Source organism: Hippocampus comes, unplaced genomic scaffold (assembly GCF_001891065.2).
Source record: "Hippocampus comes isolate QL1 unplaced genomic scaffold, H_comes_QL1_v1.1 scaffold527, whole genome shotgun sequence".
Classification (NCBI taxonomy): domain Eukaryota; kingdom Metazoa; phylum Chordata; class Actinopteri; order Syngnathiformes; family Syngnathidae; genus Hippocampus; species Hippocampus comes.
The window spans coordinates 476128-498396 of record NW_017804903.1 but is presented as its reverse complement, the minus strand read 5'-3'; the positions used below and the strand labels follow the sequence as shown (position 1 = coordinate 498396).

Genomic DNA, 22269 nt, shown 5'->3' with positions numbered 1-22269 from the left:
ATTATTTTCTGTATAAAAATTAATTTGGTGTTCAAAAAGTCTTTTTTCAAACTTGAGTCTTGAAAAAGAGGGGGTCGTCTTATAATCAGGGCCGTCTTATATTCGGGCCAATACGGTATATCTGCGTTGCAAGATGGCCGCCCGGCACAAGTTTTCTGTCCCAGACTGCAGTTCAGCATCAATTTGTGAAGCTTCATGGCAAGTCTCTCGAAACAGGATCTGTTCTGTGCGAAAGGCGCGCCACCACCTGTGCTGATGAAAACGCAGAACTCTGTCAGCGGGCGTTCACACAAAGCCAAGGAAAGTCTATCCGACGGTCTGCACACCAGAACTCAGCATCAACAAAATCGCTTGATTCAGCGAATGCTTCAGCGAGTGATAACACATTTCGAAGACCGACTTGCGGTTGTTCTGAAGCTTCAAACGGAAGATTGTCTCGCTCAATAACAAGTCTGGCCTTGAGGCTGCCCTATTTAGACAACAACAAGCGACATCTTCTCTCAGCCGGATGTGAAATTTCTCTGGCATTTATGCGGAACCGTCGCCACCCTCTCTAAGCCGCCGCCCCCGCAACCCCCCTGGAGAGGACAACACATGGTCAGAAAGTATTTTCCTCTTTGCAAGGGGTAGCAAAGTCTGCTCTGCGATCCAAGAGGAATTTTAATAAGTGGTTTCTTGTACCGGAGCATCTGCGAGGCAGACAGCTGCCATGGCTCCGACATGATGGACAATTGCAGAGAGGTTGTTGTCATGGTTTGTGCCAATTAAAAGCTCTCCTTTAATTGTGACGTATCGTCACATAAACGTGATTCTCAAATCACTTTCATTGGTTTTAGGATTATGAAACGGTCCTTGAAAAACTGTCTCTCCCGTCGCGGGCCCCCGGAAGCAAAAAAATTGGAGAACGCCGAGTGTAAATGGACCGTTGTACAGGAACGAATATTTGACGTAGTCCCATGACTAACGTTACCATCGACTCAACAGGGGATCAGTACTGTGGGGGCAGATTGGACAAACCATCTGGAACGTTCAAAACTCCCAACTGGCCTGACAGGGACTACCCAGCCGGCGTCACCTGCTCCTGGCACATAGTGGCACCAAAGAACCAGGTAAAAAAAAAAATTTGGCCTGAATACATGTGAAGCATTTTTGGAGAGTACTTGATGAAAGACTCTGTGATTTCGCTGCAGATCATTGAAGTCAAGTTTGAGAAGTTTGACGTGGAGCGAGATAACTATTGCCGCTACGACCACGTCTCCATTTTCAACGGCGGCGAGATCAACGACGCCAGGAGGATCGGGAAGTACTGCGGAGACAGTCCCCCGGCGTAGGTCTCACGTCTTGTTTATTTTGGCGCGTTTTAGTTTGGACCCTGTCGTCTCATCCCAGCAAATCTCATTCATACCCAATCTCAGCCGATATCGTATCTGTGTCATGTCATATCGGTCTCGCATCTCACTGTGTAATCACCATTTTCTTTATATATATATATATATATTCATACTAGAAAAATTGAGAATACCCGAACCGATACCAGGTATCGGTATCAAGCTGATACCAGCCCGATATCACATATTGAGCTGATACCAGCCCGATACAAGATATCACTATCGATCTGATACCAGCCCGATACCAGGTATCGTATCGAGCTGATACCAGCCTTATTTTAAGATATTCATATATATATATATATATTCATACTAGAAAAATTGAGAATACCCGAACCGATACCAGGTATCGGTATCAAGCTGATACCAGCCCGATATCACATATTGAGCTGATACCAGCCCGATACAAGATATCACTATCGATCTGATACCAGCCCGATACCAGGTATCGTATCGAGCTGATACCAGCCTTATTTTAAGATATTCGCGGTTGCTGCCGATACCAGCAACAGATACTTAAGGAAATAACGAATCTGACGTTAAGTCCTCAGTAGTAGTTGGCACTATAATGCAGCAGTGTGACACATTGGCGAATCATCACCTGAGTCAAAAGGAAAGGTGTTTTGTCACCATTTTTTTTTTTATCATCGCGTTAAATGAATGTTCTCTCTCAAGTGTTACAAGAGGTATTGCTACTTGGTCTCAGTGAGTACACAAAGTGTGAACCACCCGTCACTCTCAATTGTCATTCCCTCCCATTCTGATGTCGCAGGCCTGTGTTGTCGGAGGGCAACCAGCTCCTCGTCCAGTTCCTGTCGGACCTCAGCCTGACCGCGGACGGCTTCATCGGGCACTACAAATTCCGCCCCAAGAAGTTCTCCGTCACCACGACGCTGCCGCCGACCACCACGCAGCCGCTCACGACCAGGCCCATACGTAGGTAGCAACATTCATCTAACATCTCGGTGAATACGGCAATAGCGCTGCATACTCGTGAGCCTTGGCCAGACAAAAAGAACCACCCACGCTTATTTCCCCCGCCGCCAGTGGCGTAACCTTCTTATTTGGCCATGAGGTCATTACGCTTTGCTCATTTTCCACTAGACCACAAACAATATTTAACAACATTTTTCCAATAATGATTTTATCCCTCCCACTTGCGTTAACCACATTTAAATTTCAGTCAAAGACACTTTTTAAACACATTGTTAATGAAATGTGAACATACTGCATACAGTGTAGAATCTGTGTGCCTTCAAGGGGCGGGGCCTTCTGGGGTGGCATATGGCACGGCGATTTCTGCAACTGACAGATTGATACATCTCATGAAATAATCAACCAAATAATGCATTAATTTTGTGCGTATTTGTTTGCAGCCCTCAAGTACTCCGTGGCCCTGTGCCGTCAAAAGTGCAAACGACGAGGCACACTCGAGAGCAATTTCTGCTCCAGCAACTTTGGTGAGGTTGTCAGCGACTAATCCTTCCAATCTGTTGTTTCTGGTTTATATTTTATACATTGACATGGAAAAATAAAATGGTTTTGGAAGCGTAATTTAAAAAAAAAAAATAAAGCAACACGATCATGCTTCAACATAAACTCCCAGACATGTTAAAAAAATACTAAAATATCACAAATGTTTAATTGATACAATTAACATAACTCATTATAAAATTATTTTTAATTTTTTTTAAATTAAAAATGATAGAATAATAGTAATAATAGGATTTACATTTTGTAAACTTTTTCAATGCTGGTTTTTTTTTTATGACTGTATTCTTCTATGGCATTTTATGGATCCATTCTAAAATAGTTTAGCATATTTCCGTCTATTTTGTATTACTTTGTAAATGCCTTCATTTTTTTTTTGTTTAGGTAATAATCAAGTCATTAGTAAAAATAAATAAATATTGACGTCATTCTTTTTTCACATTTGTCATCGAAAATACACAATGATTTGAGATTTTTTAAATGTTTTCAAAAATGTTTTTTATTTTTAGTTCTCGGTGTTATATTGTGTTGAATTTACATTTAGCAATCAAAACGCCTCATTTTTCTAAAGTTGTCTATTTTATTATGATTTTTTTTTATAACGTACAGTAACGTACAACGGAATTGTTCTATTTATGAAGTGTTAGACCTCATGATAGGCGTCTGAAAGGTGTCCTTGAGAGCGAGAGAGAGAGGTGAGGAGAGCGTACAGTAACGACACAGTGAAAGCGCTCCAGTGGCGTGAAGCCTCGATAAATGATTCGCATTCACCCCGTGCTGTTTACCTCTGTGGGATGTTTACCTCGTGACTCGGTTTTCTTGGCATTGCTCAAAAGAGCAAAGAGGAGGAGGGCTGGCATCGGCCGTGTGCTTGCTTGGCGGGGGAATGTGGCGGGCACCTCGTGCTAGTCTGGAAACCAAAAACGTGAGCAAGTGGGGGCATCGTTATGGAAAATGTCCTTTTTCGATTGCTTGTATCCAAATAATTGGTTGTGATGTCACAATTTAAATGATTGACTTAATGCCGCCTTGGTGATTTTTTTCTCGATTTGGCAGCTTGGCCAAAGGCAGAGTTATCATTTTGACAAAGAGCAAAATCATGTTCAAGCAGATATATATTTTTTTAACTCCAATGTGAACTTGTCCACTTGGTATTTTTGTTTGCTGCATGCACCACATGCAAAGATCAGCTACAGCACCCATGACTTGGCGGCTAGATGGGGGGTTTGGCCATTTTCAAGCAAAGCACTCCCTAAATAAGACAAACTGCGGCATTAACACAGATTACCAGTTAGCTTCGGATAACTGGCAAATACTTAAATCAGCAAATAAATGTCTACCTGGATATTTGTGTTGCATGCACCACATGCACAAATGAGCTCCATGAGTTAGCAAGTGACATTTGGTGCTGTTGATGAAGTGCTGCCTCCACATGTGAAAATCGGCTTCAAGTTCCCAACCCCTTGAGCTCTTACAATTAATTGGATGCCAATCCTCAGTTATCATTGTCAGCTTTTATTAACAGAAATGCAGAAAATTTTAAGAAAAATAAATCAAGAGTGAATTTTAGAAATAAGTAGCCATTCTTATCATTTTACTTTCAGCGGGCTGCACGATGATTTGTTCAACTCGACCAACTAATTTTGTCATTTTCATCTTGCTGTGTGTATGCATACACGCCAGTGCTCACCGGCACGGTCATCTCAGCGGTGACGCGCGGCGGGAGCGTACACGCCACCGTGTCCATCATTAAAGTGTACAAAGAAGGTAACCTGGCCATCCAGCAGGCAGGGAAGACCATGAGCACCAAGATGGTCATCCTGTGTAAGAAGTGCCCGTTCGTCAGGAGAGGTGAGTGCCGTTTTCTGTTTGCGACATTAGCTCAACCTAGTCTGGATGTTGTCTCGTACAGTGGAACCGCTTAAAATCGAAATAGTATTTTTGTCCTATCGTAATTTTCACTGACGGACGCACCACTTCACATCACCATAAAGCTCCCCCACCGTGTGTCGACAGCTTCATCGAACCCATTAATATAGGCGCCGCTTATAAGAAGTTCAAGTAACTAGCTCATTCTAATATCACACAATTCAACGCAGCTCTGCTTACCTTTTGGCTTTTATGTGATGGCAGGGGGGGGCGGGCGTCACACCGATATGGGATGTTCACCAGGAAATGAAATAGTTAAAAACAGTTGAAAGCTAAATCGCAACGAGTGACATAGATCTTTGCATGTTGTCAATATTACCTTCAAAATGTCAAATGTATTTCTAAAAAAAAAATCTCGGAATGCAGAATACCTGTGTGGTCGTGGAGCGGATTCTCACGCGTGGCCTCCCCCTCCCCCTTCCCCTTCCCTCCTGAATGTCTCCGTCGTTCCGCCGCCGCATTCAGGCTCTGTGTGTGTGACTTGAAGGCAACCTGGCCATCCAGCAGGCAGGGAAGACCATGAGCACCAAGATGGTCATCCTGTGTAAGAAGTGCCCGTTCGTCAGGAGAGGTGAGTGCCGTTTTCTGTTTGCGACATTAGCTCAACCTAGTCTGGATGTTGTCTCGTACAGTGGAACCGCTTAAAATCGAAATAGTATTTTTGTCCTATCGTAATTTTCACTGACGGACGCACCACTTCACATCACCATAAAGCTCCCCCACCGTGTGTCGACAGCTTCATCGAACCCATTAATATAGGCGCCGCTTATAAGAAGTTCAAGTAACTAGCTCATTCTAATATCACACAATTCAACGCAGCTCTGCTTACCTTTTGGCTTTTATGTGATGGCAGGGGGGGGCGGGCGTCACACCGATATGGGATGTTCACCAGGAAATGAAATAGTTAAAAACAGTTGAAAGCTAAATCGCAACGAGTGACATAGATCTTTGCATGTTGTCAATATTACCTTCAAAATGTCAAATGTATTTCTAAAAAAAAATCTCGGAATGCAGAATACCTGTGTGGTCGTGGAGCGGATTCTCACGCGTGGCCTCCCCCTCCCCCTTCCCCTTCCCTCCTGAATGTCTCCGTCGTTCCGCCGCCGCATTCAGGCTCTGTGTGTGTGACTTCACCAGGCCTGAACTACATCTTCATGGGCCACGTGGATGAGGAGGGCCTGGGCAAGGTGGGCCCGCACCACTTCGTGCTGGCCTTCAAGAGCAAGAACCAGAAGGCGCTCAGCATGCTGAAGAACAAGCGCTGCTGAGGAGCGCCGGCAGCGTCTGACGACGGCTACTCGGGCAAAACTTTGCTTCCATTTCCCTTCATTTATCATGCATCATACACGGAGCTAATATAGAATCCCAAAATAAATCAGCGAATAAATGTCTACTTATTAAAATGAGAGTAATATATATATATATATATAAAAATGTTAAAATATTTAATGAGAAAAAAGTAACAATTAAAAATATTGAATTCAATAGAGTTAATTTAAGAATGTTTTTTTTTTTTTAATCGCTGAGGTTAACCCTTTCAAGCACCCTGTTACCTGATAAGATGTCCATTGTAGTACCCGCTGTCCCCAAAAGGGTTAAAATGAGTACTAAAGTATGTTAATGGACCAATGAAAAAAAAAAAAAAAAAACAATAAAAATTTACGTTTAAATTTTTTCATGTTTTTTTTTTTTTTTTTAACAACCAAGCACAATTCTTCCCGGCAATCGTTTGCTGGTCTCGGAAAGAGTGCAAAGGAGCATTAGAGCCACTCTGAAAAGTATAAGAGTCAAAAGATGTCACTATGAGATTCAAGTCATACTCTCACGAGAATAAACATCAGTAATCAGTATTCCGTCTTTGTAATATTAAAGCTTCAATCTCGAAAATAGGACATTTTATTTGGAAAATATACCGATTTTCTTGTGAAACTATGACTTTAGCCTCGACAATATATTCTTTCAATTAAAAATAAAAATGCGTGCCTTTTTTTTTCTTGAAAATACACAATGACCTAATCTTGACATAATTTAATTTGTCTTGGAAATATTTGATTATTCTTAAAAATAGCCTTTTTGTCTTGAAAAATATAGAACTAATCTTGAAAATATTCCAAAATACAGCGTGCAACTTATCCGCTCTCAAAATATACCATTTAATCATAAAAATGATTTTTAATCTCAAAAATATGCTTTTTTTCTCCATGAGATACTACTTGAATCTTGAAAATATCCACTTTTTTTTCAAAAATATCCGACTTTATTTCTCTTCTTTCCGGGGTGGCCCCAACACGCTGTACCTTTCGAGTCTGAAGTTTGATAAACATTTGAAAGCCACAAATTTAGATTTTTTTTGTTTTTTTTTGGTAAACTGTGCAATATTTGATACATATCGGATGAACTGTAGGTTACTCGACTGTTACTCTTGCGTCTGTGAATATTATTTATATTTTATTATTGTCACGCTCCCTAATAAAAGTCCGAAAATCAAATTGTGTTTCCAATTACCTTTTTTTTGTTTTGTTTTGTTTTTTTGGGAGGAGTAGCAGAAACATCGCATAAATATTTATTGTTAATTTTCTCCAAAACAATGCTTTCCGTCTTTTACAAAAAAACATGAGACTACATGGATATTGTTTCTAGTTCGCCTCCGTCAGTTTGTGTTCTCCTCTCGTAGGATAAACGAATAGCGAGAGATGGGAGTCAAGAGGAAAAGGGAAAAGGCTTCTAGCTCCTGGGGTAGAACATGGCGTATTTGGAGGTACGGAAGCCCAGCAGGTCGCGCATCTCATTGCGGAACTTGGACAGGTCCTGCCGCAGGTCGTTGAGGTTCTCCACCGTGGCCTGGTCCGTGCTCTGCATCTTCTGTCGTGTGGATGTCAGGTAGCGGTGCACCAAGCAGCACATGATCTTCTGGTAGTTCTCGTCGCGCTTTTGTTTCAGGTTCTTCCACTCCTGCGCAGGGAAGAGCAAACTGGCCGTGATGGTTTTGTCTGAACTCAAAGCACAAAGGTAGAACTTCAACTTCTGAACCCTAATACCGGCTTGAAACATTTCCTTCAACCATTGCGGGAAACCCTCACTCAGACTTGAACTCCAAAAGCCTGCCATGTTAGCAACTTGCTTGATTTATGAGTGATCTAAATTACGACTTTTACGGCAACAAGCAAAACACTTTCGAAAATAGTGGACAAGGCTTTTATTGCCAGCAGTTGAAGTTTACTGTTGAACTCAACATAAAACAAAGACAATTACACATTCCGTACGTACCCAATAACCCGTTCAACCCAATAACAAATGTCCGCTAGCTTCACACTAACACCCAACATAAAAAATAAAACTAGCATCGATGTCGCTCTGTCATCACCCTTGAACTGTTGGAAGATATGTGAACACAAACAGCGCAGCAACACATGTAGTGAGACAATAAAACAATAGTCACTGGCATATGTTCTTTATCCTCACTGACAAAATAGCCAATTTTACAGCAGCTTAAACCTTTCCTGCATCCTGTAACCCAGGGGTGTCAAACTCGTTTTCGTCGCGGGCCACATTGTAGTTATGGTTTCCCTTGGAGGGCCGTTATGAATTTGGGGAAACCATATAAATGTTTAATCACCTCAATATATTCCATAAACAGCGCACAACAAATGGATGGATAATTAGTTTTAAAATCAGAAGTCAAGAATAATGACTGTTATTGTGGATTACAAATGACCATTTGAAATTTTGGTTCAGATTTTAGCAAACATCATGGAAATTTACATGTTTGATTTGCTTTCGCGGGCCAAATAAAATGATGTGGCAGGCCAGATCTGGCCCCCGGGCCTTGACTTTGAAATCTGTGCTGTAACCTGATAACACGAGAAGCTGTCCACCGCAGTAACTGCTGTTCCCGAAAGGGTTAAAAAGCAGTCAATGCCGTCTTCTCCAGGTATGTTCGTCTGCAGGCCCCAAACTGGCCAAGGCGCACACACCAGAAGGAGCCACAAAATGTCCGCATGAAATCACGACGCAGAAAGTCAAGATGCGGACTTAAGTTAGCCACCCTGTGTTGTGTTTGACGCGACATGAGCGATTGCGCTCACCTTCAGGCTGTTCTGTCTCTTGACTCTTCCCTTGGAGGTGTGCGAGCAGATCCACTTATTCATACTCGTCAGCAAGTAGCAGACGGTCTTGGGCGAGGGCAGGATGTTGAACGGCGGCGGCATTGTGCACTTATCGTCGAAATAGCTCAGCCACAGTTTGGCCCGGGCAAACTTCCACTCTTTGTCCTCGTGATTCTATCCAAAAAATAATAATTTTGAAAACCGGAACAAAGCCTCATTTCTATCTCATGAGTATGCATGAATGTTAGGACGCTTTCTAAAGGTGACGTGGTCGACATGGCCGCCAGCGGAACACTCACGGCGATTTGCCTGAAGCTTTTATGGAGCATGGCCACCAGCAACTTGGTCAGCACGATGACCACCACGATGTTGTAGGTGCCGATAATCAGGGCGCCCACGAAGGAGCGCAGTTCCTCCGTGTAGCTGATGCGGGTGACGAAGAGCGCCACGTGAGCCAACGAGAAGATATACCAGAAGAGGGCGTAGCAGGTGCCCATGAACCTGCGAGAAGAGAGCCACAAAAATCATCTCTCAAGTGTCTGACGTTCACATCGACCCAAGCCCGGACGTACGTGTGGAACGCATCGTTGCTCTGCTGCTGGCAGAATATGCCTTGGCAGTCGCTAGGCGCGCTGTTGTCCAGGTCTTTCTGGTCCTTCCCGTAGAGCTGCGTGAGTCCAATGGTGAAGGAGAACAAAACGAGCAGGAAAAGGCCCAGAAACTTGCCGAACTCCTGCAGCATCTGACCCATGGAGATCTGGCGAGAAATGGTTTTGAATGTCAATAAAGACAGAGCCAGCCAGACAGGACATTTTGGTGACTGATTCTCTCGTAGGGTTAAAGTGACCAGTAGTCGTCATTGTAGTACAGTGGTACCTCTACTTACAAACGTCTCTTCATAGGAAATTTACGAGTTACGAAACGCCTCAACAGGAAAATATTGCATCTTGTTACGAAAGAAATTTCATGTTACGAAAGGTAAAAATACAGTATGGGCGGCTGCTCGCAGCTCCGAGTTTCTTGAATGCAACAAACTTATAGCTGCTCTGCCATTGGGTATTATCGAGCACCATCCTGGCATCCCATTGGCTAAGAGGGGCCTCTACCGAATGTGTCGATGTGTGTAGATAGATAGATATGTGTCTATGCATGGTCCTCGTCAATCGCCCCTCGGGCCATGAGGCGTTACGATAGTTTGACGTAAATGTGAATCACCCAGAAAAAGTGTTCACCAGTCAGGCGATCACTCACTATGCTGATGTTTGCCTTGGACATTTTTGAAGGATTGTTAAAAGCCGACAAAAGCAAATGTCCCTGGATCAGTTCTTGACAAAATGCCAGGCAAAAACCACTTCTGAGAGAGAAAACATGAACTAAAGAGGGGAAAAACGATGGACGCTGTTAAAAGTTAAATGACCATCATTTTTATTCTTTACTCTTTGTTTTTTATATAATGCACAACTCTCATTTATTGTGCAATAATCTAATTGTAACATGTATTTGTTCCATATTTTGATGCATTTTTATGCTTTAGAAAAAATTTATGTCTGAATTTTGGCGGGGCTTGGAACGGATTAGGGCATTTTCATGAAAAAAGCGCCTCTACTTTCAAAATTTTCTCGTTCAGAAATTTCTTCCAGAACCAATTAATTTCGTAAGTAGAGGTACCACAGTACAACTTCACATGTACAATTATGCAGAAAGACCTTGATCGCTTAAAAGTGTCTGGTGCTGTGGAATATAGATCAATGAGAATTGTCCAAGTATGAACAGAGCTGGAGCTACAATGATCATTGCAGGAATACTGTTCCACAGGGGTGTGCAAAAAAAAGCAAAGAGCCTCTATAGATTTGAGTTACTGTTTAGGGCGTTAAAGGTGAGGGGGAAGAAGCTGTTTGAATGTTTTTGTGTGGTTTTGGTGCGCATAGAGTCGGTAGCGCTTGCATGAGGCGAGGAGCAGTAAAAGGTGGTGGGCAGGATGTGGAGGGTCCAGTAGGATTTTCAGTGCACTTGTTTTGGTTCTTGGGGTGTCCTCAAGAGTGGGTAGGGCGGTGCCAATGATTTTTTTTTTTTTCTGCAGTCCTAACTGACTGTTGCAGTCGGATTTTATCCGTTCTTATGGTAGCCCCAAACTAAACTGTGATGGAGGAACAGAGGACTGATTCGAGGACTGCTGTGTAGAACTGTCTCAGTAGCTCTTGTGGCAGGCCGTGCTTCCTCAGGGCCTTTTCAGGATGGGGTTGATGTTGGCCTCCCACTTCATGTCCTGAGGGCCTGTCTTGCGTATCGAGGGGCTAACGTCCCCGTCAGGGTCCATGGAGGCCATCCTTTTATCTGTTCTTTGTCTGCCTCCTGGCCCTCTCGTAGGCGACGACAACAAACTGGCAGTCACACAACGTTGTCTTTCCCTGGACCGCATGATCAGATGGTCTGTTTTGTTTTTTGTTTTCTCGGAAGAGTCCTGTTTCCAGGAATGCTAATCCTTTACAGTGTACCACAGGTCTCAAGTTTCTTGATTCCATTTCTCTTTAGGCCCCCGTGTTCCTGCGGTGTCATGTTACTTGAAATCATCAATCATCTTCATATGATTGCTCGGGCTTGTAGTTCCAAAAAGCCCATCAAAACCATACCGAGAATTGCCCGGAGCGCATGATCCTATCTTTTCCTCGGAACATTACTCTTGCACAGATTTTTCGGGCCACGGTCCCCGAGGACAATTCTTCATGATGCGTTCCGTTTCTTTCACTTGCGGATTCGAAGATGGTCCAATCTTGATTGGAGTCTTACATAACCTTCAATCATTTCATCTCATTTTCTTCATATGGTTTCTTGGACCTCAGACTGCACATTATTCAGACTACTGCTCTCAGCCAAGTGTGATGCATGTTTATTTGATCGAAACATGCGTCCTTCCAGAATTCCAGTTTGGGTGATAAACTGGTTGGGTGGGAAAACAGGCCAAGAACAAATATTTCAGGACCTGAGGGGGACTTATTTGTTTCCGAGGGCGGACAGATGTTCCAGGACGGTCCAAGCCACCAAATAAACAAACATCATCACCCTTTCCAGTGTGAACGAAAACCATCGCGTCTTGCCGCACGGTTTGCTTAGCTCCTTTCGACAAGAAGCTCGTCTCTGAGGGGGATCCATTCCCTTGTCACCATAAAATTTGCTCAGCGTGTTAACGCACTTTTGCACGCGTCTAATTTGGGAGCTGCGGCGGCTCGTCTGGCCTTGGCGGGTGGCCCGACGTGAAAACCGTACAAACACAAGAGGAATGCAGCGAGTCGGGACCTCTCTGTTGAAACATAGCCCACCGACACTATTTTTAAAGATCCAAAAGTAGAAGCTTGCAAACTTTTTCAAAGCCAGTCACCTTTAAAAAAATATTCCTGTACCTCCAAACACTTTGCCAGCTCATTGGCAACGAAATTCGGCAAAAATGCGAATGATCGGAGCAGCGGGATGTCGTAGCGGTTAGCGCATCTGACTTCAGATTCTGGGCGCTCTCCAGGTCGCGGATCCCAATGATGCACACGCATTCTTTCCAACTTTAGTTGTTGATATGAGTCAGATGATGATTGGAAAGATGAAATGAGAGAAAAAAAAAACATTCACAGCACTGACTGACTCACGCACATGTGGAAACACGCGGGGCATCCCCTTCGTGCATTCACGACGCGAATCATGTTTCCATTCGACCCAGACGGACCGTGATGTCACAACAGCTGAACAAGGGGCCTGAGGGCGAGCTGAGTGAAGGCGGAGGGCACTAATTAGACATTGTCTGGCTCTGGCTGTTTTATAAGACGACCACAAAATTCATTTGTGCTTCATTGCTGGTAATGCGTGTGGTGTTCAGATGCGCCGTGGGCGTTAAAAAGCGCATTTTCAGACGGTAGACGTTTCAGGAGGCATTTCATAATGATGATATAACACTTTTTTTTTTCACAGAGCTGTTTTTTCACAGATGTGCTTGACGCATCCATCACCGCATCCCACGCACCATCGCCGATTTCAGAAGAAGCCCACGTGACTCCCCTACCTGAAGCGGCCCCAGGATGGAGCTGGTGGTGTACATGAAGAAGAGGCGCAGATAGCTCAGGACGTTGGCAAAGGCGAACAGGCCCTCGGCCACCAGGATGGGATGGAAAGCGTCCCAGTTTTTCCTCTCGGTATCTTCGACATTCTTGAACTGCGGAGGAAAGAAAATATTTTAAAATGCTTTTCCAGTCTTCCAAGCCTGTAACAGTGGTCAAGCTCGGTTTTCGCTTCGGCCTACGGGGGAACAAAAGCCAGACCGTATTTTGTCCAGGCTGAGGGCCGACTCACTTGCATGATTTCCGCGAGACATGAATGAGGGTGACGCGTGCTAAAATTCTTGATGCTTGATGTTTCATAACACGCGGGCGCTGTTGGAAATAGTGAAACAAATGCATCCCCCCCCTCCCCCCCGCGCGTACCTTGCTGTGCGCAACTATCTTGAGGGCGAAAGTAGCCAGGTAAAGGGAATTCATCACAAAGCTCAGCTGGTTCCTCGACTCGTCCAGAAAGTCTTCCAGCCCCTCGTACCAAAGACGCTTCACGTCCGACCACACCATTCCTGTCGGACACAGAACATTTTTGGCTGAGGGTGCAAGCTGGACATGTCGACCAGCCAAGTGGGAGTCCACAATGAACCAAACGTGTGTTTTTGGTGTGGATTTTCAACAATTGAGGGATGGTGTGGATGTGATGAATGTGGAGTTCGCTGGAATACTGATACTGCACATTTTTGTGCAACCACAATGGCGTCCTGGTGGAAGCTTGCCCATATTTGGAAGTGCTTGCCAAGCAGCCTATTAAGAAGTGACAGGAGGCTTTTCCTGCGGGTTGGTCAATTACTGTTAGCACTCGGAAATCACTCGGCTAGTGAAGTCAAACATTTTCAGGAAGTAGGGATGTGGGTGGATCTCCAAATTAGGCTTTTCTCTCTGCGCGGGTGTTCAGCTGGAATTTTATCGACAGGAAACCCGATTCGGATGCTTGTGCACCATTGTTCCACACACGCAGTCCGTTTCCCGCCAATCAGTTGAGGAACGAAAGCTTTATTTGTTTTGCCTGTTTTTTATGGCAAGTGGAAGTGCGCAAACACATACACACACACACACACACACACACACACACACACACACACACACACACACACACACACACACTGTGGGCTTACTGACACATGCTAAAATTGCCCATGAAGGCTAGGCTGCATGCTTTTGAAATGTGGGAAGAAACCGGAGTACCCGCAGAAAACCCACGCAGGCCCGGGGAGAACATGCAAACTCCACACGGGAAGGCCGGAGCCATGATCGAACCCACGACCTCAGCACTGTGAGGTCAACGCGCTAACCACTCAACCACCGGGCCACCATTTAAATTATTTCGACATACGACAATTCAAAATGACAATTTATCATTCATTATCAACCCTTTCACGCACCCTGTAACCTGACAACATGATAAGCTGTCCATTGTAGTAACCGCTGTCCCTGAAAGGGTTAAAATAAACAATTTTAGATATTTCACGACACATTTCTTTTTTTTTTAACCATTCGAATGATTGCCTAGATCCCGTCTGTCCATTTTTTTTTAAAGGTTTGGCCAACCGCTGGTGACGAATTGCATCATGACAAAAGGCAAAAAAAAAAGAGCTTACATTGGAAAAGCGATCAGGGGCTGTTCCTGCGGCGAGTTACGACTCACCGACCAATGATCTGCCGCCTGACTGCTGCAGGGTGCCGCAAGCATGAGTCAAAATATTATGGCCGAGAGGGCAGAGAGCCACCGCGGAGCTAATGGTTTCTTGGCAGCGGGCACAGATACTCAGCATTCTCCCGTGAGCCTGAGTACGTGTCAACGCCCCACTGGTCGAGAGCGGATGTCGATTTGGCCAAAGCAGGCTCTTTGTCATTTAGCATCAAGACGGCTGTTTGTTGTTGCCTGATAGCATTATGGACACAGGATAGGCCTGTTGGACTGAAGCCAGGCCCATGACACAAACATCTCATTTACGCTCCACTAGGTAATGTTCGACGTCAAATTAAAGGATATGATTGGCATCATTCCCATTATAGTCGCTATGCGGTTGGCGGAAGCCGGACGTCCGATAATAGCATTAAGCATGAGATTAGTAGGGTGGTGATGGGAGTCAAGGCCACAAAAACTGTGAACGAGTCAAGGCCAAGACTTTGAAGCCCTGACTCCAAATCAAGACATGAAGACGTTGCGTATTTGAGGGGCTGAGACTACATCGAGTCCGAGACTTTAGGAGCTGCCACTCCGTAAAAAAACAAGACTGAGACAACACTGAGACTTTGAAGGGTTGATACGGAATCCAGACAAAGACCAGGTGAGGTTAAGGCCAAGTCAAAACTAGGAAATTAAGGCTCACACACAAAAAAAAAACATTTGTTGAAATGTGCATAATGTCAATATATTCACAAACAAATCATACCTATGACTGCTGTCATTGCAATTTTGTTCGGGACTGTCTTAACCCTTTGAGGGACAGCGGCTACTACAGTGGACAGCTTATCATGTGATCAGGTTACAGGGTGCATGGAAGGTTTAAAGCACAGGTGTCAAAGTCAAGGCCCGGGGGCCAGATCTGGCCCGCCACATCATTTTATGTGGCCCGCGGATGTAAATCACGTGTGTCAACTTTCATGATCCTTGCTGAAATCTGGACCGAAATGTCAAATTGTCATGGGTAATAAATAACATTGAGATTTTGCATCGGCCCTCTGAGGGAAGTCGTAACTCGGAAGTGGCCCGCGACAAAAAATTAGTTTGACACCCCTGGTTTAAAGTATGTCCAAGCACAATTTAGAATACAAGCTATTCCTTGAAAAGACAGAGCTTCTTCAAAATGACCAATCCCGACCATGGGTAATAAATGCTCAAAAAAAAAAAAAAACAAACAAAAAAACAAAAACACGAGCGCGTAGCATGTGGAAGCTCACCTATGATCCAGAGGATGAGGAGGTAGTCAATCATCTCCAGCGCGGGCCCCATGGTGTTCTTCTTGCCCTCGTTGTAGACAAGCGAGTAGAGGTTGAGCAGCAGCAGGAAGGTGAAGTAGGAGGCGCTGTGGATGATGAACTTGACGAAGGGCGTGTGAATGATCTGGCCCACGCGGGAGCGCGGCACCAGCAGGTAACAGACGGACAGCAGCGGCCACAGCATGGCCACGCTCAGCACGGTGGCGAACTTCAGGCAGGTGTGCTTGCGCCGGTAGCTGGCCGTCTCGCCGAACCACACCGTGTTGAGGAACTGCTGGCAGTTGGACTGAGACACGAACTGAAAAACCGCGTGCGAGTAATGCTAATGGTAAGTTTAAAAAAAAAAAAAAAAACAATTCCATGATATTGTTTCTTAAGCGAGTAGAAATTATCTGTTGGTGTAAATCAGGGGGGTCAAACTCATTTTTGTCGCGGGCCATATCATAATTACCAATTCCCTTGGAGGGCCGTGAATACCGAAACTATATAAAGAAGTCAAGAATAACGTTTGATTCAACGATTGTTTAAGAAACTGTTATGAGAGGTTTGGTAACAAGGAAATGCTAACAATATGTCACTAATTTATTACATATGAAAATTTGAACTTTTGGTACAGATTTTAGCACGCATCATGGAAGTTGTCATCTTTGATTTGCTTTCGCGCGCCACTCAAAATGATGTGGTGGGCCACATCTGGCCCCCGGGCCTTGAGTTTGACACCTGTGGTGTAAATGCACGAGTGAATGTTTGCTTGTCTTTTTGCGTGACTGACCTCTTTCTGGTTGTACTTGATGGCCAGTTTGAGGCGGCTGAGGTTCATGCGCTCCTCCAGGAGGCCGCGCTTGTCCACGGGATCCTCGTTGGATGTGTGGTTGAGGATGACCTCCAGCTCTCTGGAGTTGCGAGCCTGAGCCAGCAGATCCTTGGCGAACATCTTGCACTGCTTGGCCAGCTCCTCGTAATCGTTCCTGCACAAACAGGCACAGCGGCGATATGGAAGAACGTGATTTTGGGAGCCTTAACGCTGGCCAAAACTAAACTGGAAATGCAAAGTTTTTTTGTTTTTTTTCAAAACACAAGTAGCTTTACTTGACCTGTAATCTGATAACATGATAAGCTGTCCACTGTCGTAACCGCTGACCCTTAACGGGTTAAGCGGTTGAATACTTTTGCCACGTCTGTGTGATTAATAACAGCAAGCACCTGAACTCCACCTCCACAAGGCTGAGCTCCTTGAGATCCGTGCTGAGCTCAAAGGCTCTGAGGATGGGGTCTTCTTCCGTCAGCATGATAAGCGAAGGGCTGGCCAGGCAGCGATAGATGTCCAAGCGGAACCTAACCCCCAGAGAAGAGGCGGACAAATGAGCATCGAGACTGGGAGGTTGAAATTGTGGCTGTCGTAAAAAAACAATTAAGAATAGTACACACATATTAATAAATCGAGCCTAGTTTGAATTTTTTTTTTCCCCGCTTCTAAAAATCAGCAAATGCCTGATCCTTGCTTGTCTCCGAAAGATTGTTCTGAGAATGATTTTCTGAAATGATCTCCTCAGCAAAGGGTGACTGTTGAATCCTGCACAATATTTACAATTGCAAATTCTTACGTGCGTGTGATCCAAACCGCGTTGGCCCAACACCCATTTTGACACGAAACGCAACAACAGCCAATTAAAAAGTCAGTTCCCACATAAGCTAACCATTAGCCTATTTTTCTTTCTCATTTCTCCTTCTACTACTCGTCTCAAGAATGACTCTGGGCGCACCTGGAGTGCCGCAAGCTGTCCTTCTTGTTCTTGGCGTTGCAGAGCGTACACTCGCAGCCGACGGCGTGCGGCCGCGGCAGTGAGATGTCCTGCTTCAGCAGCATGGTCAGGATCTCGTAATTGTTCCTGTGCGCCGCCAGGATGACGGGCGCCACGTCCATGGTGGTGGAGTACTCGGGGTTCTGGATCCGCTGCATCAGTTTCTACGAGGAACGAATGAGGTGAAGTATATCGTGATCGACGGCGGACTGTTTTTTTTTTTCCTGTGTTGACAGTACTTGTTCTACGGGGACTCACGGCGATGGATGGCTTGGATGCGCGCCTTGGTCGATGGTTGAGGAGGATGTCGACAGCCCCCACCACTTCTGAATCGATGGCCACCAGCAGGGCGTCGGTAGCCTGCAAGGGAACAAAGCTCAGACGATGATAAATATGCATTTCGTTGTTGAATGGCCCATCACTGCATGAAGGGAAGAACCGTACGCGTGTGCGTTTACTACCTGGCAGCCATGCTCAAGGAGAAGCTGCAGGATGTCGAGGTTCTCGTTCTCGATGGCGATGGTGGCAGCGTCGCGGCCCAACACGTCCACGCTGTTGACGTTGAGCTCGCCGTGCCGGTTTTCCTCCAGCAGCTTCTTCACCATGTAGTAGTCACCTGCCGACCAAAAAACAAAAACAAAAAACGTCTAATAGACAGAGGCCAGCACTTCCGGTAGTGGGGTCGGCGCAGGGTAAATCCTGTTTACAGTAACATCTCCCACAAAGGGCTGCTCCAGTTTCTGGGGCTCGTTTGGAGACTTTATATGGTCAGGGTTGCTGTTTTGTGTCCTGCCTGTCACAGTTCCGTCCACATGCCTTTGTACTTTTATGCGGCCTCTGTAAGGGGTGGGCAAGTTTTTATGCACAGGGGCTAATTTCATTTGCATTTTATTTATTTTTTAGGGGTTGGAGGGGGCAGATAGGTCAGGCAATTTATCGATGATTAAAATTCAGTTTGTGTGTATGTCAATCTTAAAAAGCAAAAGAATTCATGCTAACATTCCAATTTTATTCAGAACAAACAATTTTGTTAGAATATATCGTAATTGAAAAAAAAAGATAAAAACAAACAAAAAAAAGATCAATTTTAGTGAATCCCTTATTTTTTCAAACATACACAATTAGTACAATGGTTTATTGAACCAAAATTTTTCACAAATTACAAGAAACCAATTGTGTAATTAGTTCATGGAAAAAAAATACAAATGTAGGAAACACCTTTTAATTGCCAATTGATTGAAAATAAATTGTTTTTTTTCCTAACATACCAGTCAATTCGGATAAATAATATATATAAATAATCAATTATTATTTATCTTATTCTCATGCAAGGCCCCAGGTCCATTCTTTGCCCACCCGTATTTTAATCAAAAACAAATGCAACTGGGCCCTTTGATGGGCTTCTTCCAAACCAAAACTCATTCGGAACAAACAATTATCGCATGCTGGGGCAACTAAGGGGACTCGGTGTCTCAGTACTTTTGCCTATGACATAAAAACATTTGAAACAATGCACGCACACGCATTGCCCACTGACCTTTCTCGCAGGCTAGCAGGAAGAGCTTCTCGTCCAGCGTGGTCTCCTCCTTCACCTCCCTGACGTCTTTCAGGGCGAGGAATTTATCCGGGGAAGAGGCGTCCGTGCCCTGGTACAGAGCTGCCATCACGACGGAGAGCGAGCAGGGCCAAACGCTGACGTGCATCTCCGCCCCCACCCCCCGACTGAAGAGCTGAGGTGGGGTCTCTCAAGGCAATCTTTTGTCGCGAGCGCGTCGCGGCGTGACCATCACAATGTCAACGAAGAGTCCGACGCTCGCTTGCGCACGCACCCGTAACGCGGCGGTGACGTCAGATCGAGGCGAGGAAGTGGCGGTCGAGCGTCCGGTAAGACAAGAGGACGAGCGCCGTGTTTACATGCGCCATCGGCGGGGGTGGGGGGGTGAGCTCGGTGGTCCTGATGCTGCTACTTCTGATGGTGCTGGTGACGAGGATCCTACTGCGCAGGCGCGCTCCTGGAGCTGCCGATTACGTAACAGAGGCCGCTTTTCGCTGCAGCTTTACAGCGCCTCACCGAAATACTGCTATATTGATTGTCATATCAACAATACCAAACAAATGTGGAAAAATAACAATATGTATGTATTTACTTATTGCTATCATTATTTCATTTTTCTTTGTTGATTGTTACTGTGTAATGTGGAATGTATGATGACAGAATAAACAACACACGCACACACACACACACACACACACTCTAACTGTACAGTACCTTATTAGTGGCCATCATATTTATCCATCTTGTTGAATGACATTGCCTTGTGTTATTTTTCTTTGATTTGTGTATTTTGATATGTAAAATTATTGTTATTTTTATCATTACAGATTTCAGTCTAAAAAGACAAGTATAATAATGAAGTACACGTACTGTACCACCATTAGTTCGCTACTACTTCTACAATTACTACTGTGCACATACCACTATAACGCCATCTTTCACCCGTAAAGAGTCGCATCTCATTTGAATATAAAGATGGATGGTATAGGTGGATCCAATAAACTGTCCCGTGAGTGCAATCTGCGTATATTTTAATCGGCACACTTTTCGTTCGGGCAATTGTGCTTATCACTTTTGATCATTCTACGCATAATTGGATGACAAAAGCGCAGTAGCTGTAACCAGCAGTAGAGGGCAGTGTGCACAAAGATTTATTTATTGAGGGAAAAAAGAGAGAGAGAGAGAGAGAGAGAGAGAGAGAGAGGAGAGAGAGAGGAGAGAGAGAGAGAGAATTAACCGCACAGGCGAGCAAGAATCAGGATTCGAACCCAGAACTTCACGCAACAGTGAGACGGACATGCTAGCCACAAGCAACAGAGCATCGCTTTAAACCAAAAATAAATTAGCAGTCATGTAACTGACGTTTTGTGATCTTTCAAACCATTTCAAGAAGCAGAAAAGCTACAGATACGACTCGTTCTATTAGATATGGGACGTAACAACGTTAGTCAGATTGGCGGCCAGCTCACCCAATCGCTTAGCGAGTTAGACACATGACGTTACACGGTTAACCAATGGTGTTACTCCGCAGGCGGAGCTTTGCGGTTAGCTTCAGATTGAATGTGGCCAGTGTGTGTATTCACCAAAACGGGAGCGCAACGAGAGGAAGAAGCGGCCTAACGCTCTTAAAAAAAAACACCATCCAAAAAAACGGCACTTATGTGGATTTGAGGCTTCCTCGCAGCGGATGCGGATCGAATCGCGGTGAGCTCCGACGACAGTCCGCGCCAAATTGGTGACAGAGCAGTGGGGAGGGCACTGTTTTGTTGTCTGGGATGCGCATTTTCGGGAGTGGGGGTGGAAGGAGGACGCGTCCCGCGGCGAGTGCGCGGGGGGAGTGCTCCGGCTCCAACATGGGCGTCTGGGACAATAACGACTCTCCTCCTTGTTCCCTCCGCTCTCATCCGGCGTTGCCATGAAGACCGTTGCGCAGTGCAGCGCCAAACATCATAGCCGGATTTGGAATTGGCCGGGATTACATAATAGAATCATCCTTGTCTAGCCCCCCCACCCCGCTTTTTTTTTTTTTTGCTTTTACATATCCCCTCCACGTATCGTCAATGTAAGGAGAGTTGCTTTTGGGTGGGGGCCCGCCCGGCCGGCTGTGTCTTGGGCACAGATGAGAGGCAAAACATATCACCCGCCGCTGAAGTTGACAGCACCCTGGGAGAAGGATGCTGGCTTCGGCAGGAAGCTCAAGACCTACAGGAATCATACCAAGATAATAGCGCAGCCCGGCATTGTGATGAAAGTGCTGCGCAGGAAGCGGATCGTGCTGTTTGCGGCCTACTTCCTGCTCCTGGTGCTCACCATGCTCAACTTGGCCAACTACAAGTGGACCAAGGAGCCGCAGCCTTGCAGCCACCCCGTGAGGGGCGCCGCCTACCAGGGCCGCTCCGACCTGCGCTACCTGTACAGGCCCTCGCTGGCCAAGAAGAGGCAGCTCATCTACGTGCTAACGACGTGGCGCTCGGGCTCGTCGTTCTTCGGTGAGCTGTTTAACCAGAACCCCGACGTGTTCTTCCTGTACGAGCCCATGTGGCACATCTGGCAGAAGCTGTACCCGGGCGACGCCGTGTCCCTGCAAGGGGCGGCGCGCGATATGCTGAGCTCGCTGTACCGCTGCGACTTGTCCGTCTTTCAGCTTTACAACAGCCCCGGGGGCAAGAATTTCACCTCGCTGGGGTTGTTCGGCGCCACGTTGAACAAAGTGGTCTGCTCCTACCCTCTGTGCTCGGCTTACAGGAAGGACGTGGTGGGGATGGTGGATGACAAGGTGTGCAAAAAGTGCCCCCCGCAAAGCCTCAGACTACTCGAGGACGAGTGCCTCAAATACAACACAGTGGTCATCAAAGGGGTGCGCATTCTGGAAGTCAACGTTCTGGCACCCCTCATGGAGGACCCCTCCTTGGACCTGAAGGTGATCCACCTGGTCCGAGACCCGCGGGCCGGGGGCACCTC

The 22269-nt window shown here is 45.5% G+C and overlaps 3 protein-coding genes across 3 annotated transcripts in view; 2 read left to right on the top strand and 1 right to left on the bottom strand.

Annotated features, from left to right (window-relative positions):
• Nucleotides 1-7039, top strand: part of pcolce2b (procollagen C-endopeptidase enhancer 2b) — a 13907-nt gene extending 6868 nt beyond the window's left edge. Inside the window, exons 6-11 of the mRNA XM_019883706.1 lie at nucleotides 953-1109; nucleotides 1191-1327; nucleotides 2161-2324; nucleotides 2765-2848; nucleotides 4563-4730; nucleotides 5946-7039. Coding sequence (XP_019739265.1) covers nucleotides 953-1109; nucleotides 1191-1327; nucleotides 2161-2324; nucleotides 2765-2848; nucleotides 4563-4730; nucleotides 5946-6076 — 841 coding nt within the window. The 3' untranslated portion in view covers nucleotides 6077-7039. The remainder of the gene's footprint in view (nucleotides 1-952; nucleotides 1110-1190; nucleotides 1328-2160; nucleotides 2325-2764; nucleotides 2849-4562; nucleotides 4731-5945) is intronic.
• Nucleotides 7040-7171: 132 nt separating this feature from the next.
• trpc1 (transient receptor potential cation channel, subfamily C, member 1) lies at nucleotides 7172-20479 on the bottom strand. The gene is made up of 13 exons (XM_019883845.1): nucleotides 19291-20479; nucleotides 18215-18369; nucleotides 18012-18113; nucleotides 17715-17917; nucleotides 17155-17286; nucleotides 16724-16919; nucleotides 15913-16249; nucleotides 13378-13517; nucleotides 12960-13109; nucleotides 9487-9671; nucleotides 9214-9415; nucleotides 8894-9088; nucleotides 7172-7760 (listed from the first exon to the last, which is right to left on the bottom strand). The coding sequence occupies exons 1-13, from the start codon at nucleotides 19454-19456 to the stop codon at nucleotides 7533-7535; spliced, it is 2391 nt and encodes a 796-aa protein (XP_019739404.1). The 5' UTR covers nucleotides 19457-20479; the 3' UTR covers nucleotides 7172-7532.
• Nucleotides 20480-20528: 49 nt separating this feature from the next.
• Nucleotides 20529-22269, top strand: part of LOC109524182 (carbohydrate sulfotransferase 2-like) — a 2416-nt gene continuing 675 nt past the window's right edge. Inside the window, 1 exon segment of the mRNA XM_019883859.1 lies at nucleotides 20529-22269. This exon segment is cut by the window's right edge and continues 40 nt beyond it. Coding sequence (XP_019739418.1) covers nucleotides 21428-22269 — 842 coding nt within the window. The 5' untranslated portion in view covers nucleotides 20529-21427.

Bases quoted from the DNA above. Each gene is read 5' to 3' on its own strand.
- trpc1 (XM_019883845.1), bottom strand. From the start codon at position 19,456: ATGCACGTCAGCGTTTGGCCCTGCTCGCTCTCCGTCGTGATGGCAGCT. The intron at 16,920-17,154 runs GTGCTTGCTGTT...CTGTTTGTGCAG, and splicing joins CTTGTGGAGGTGGAGTTCAG to GAACGATTACGAGGAGCTGG. The intron at 9,416-9,486 runs GTACGTCCGGGC...CTCTTCTCGCAG, and splicing joins AGCAACGATGCGTTCCACAC to GTTCATGGGCACCTGCTACG.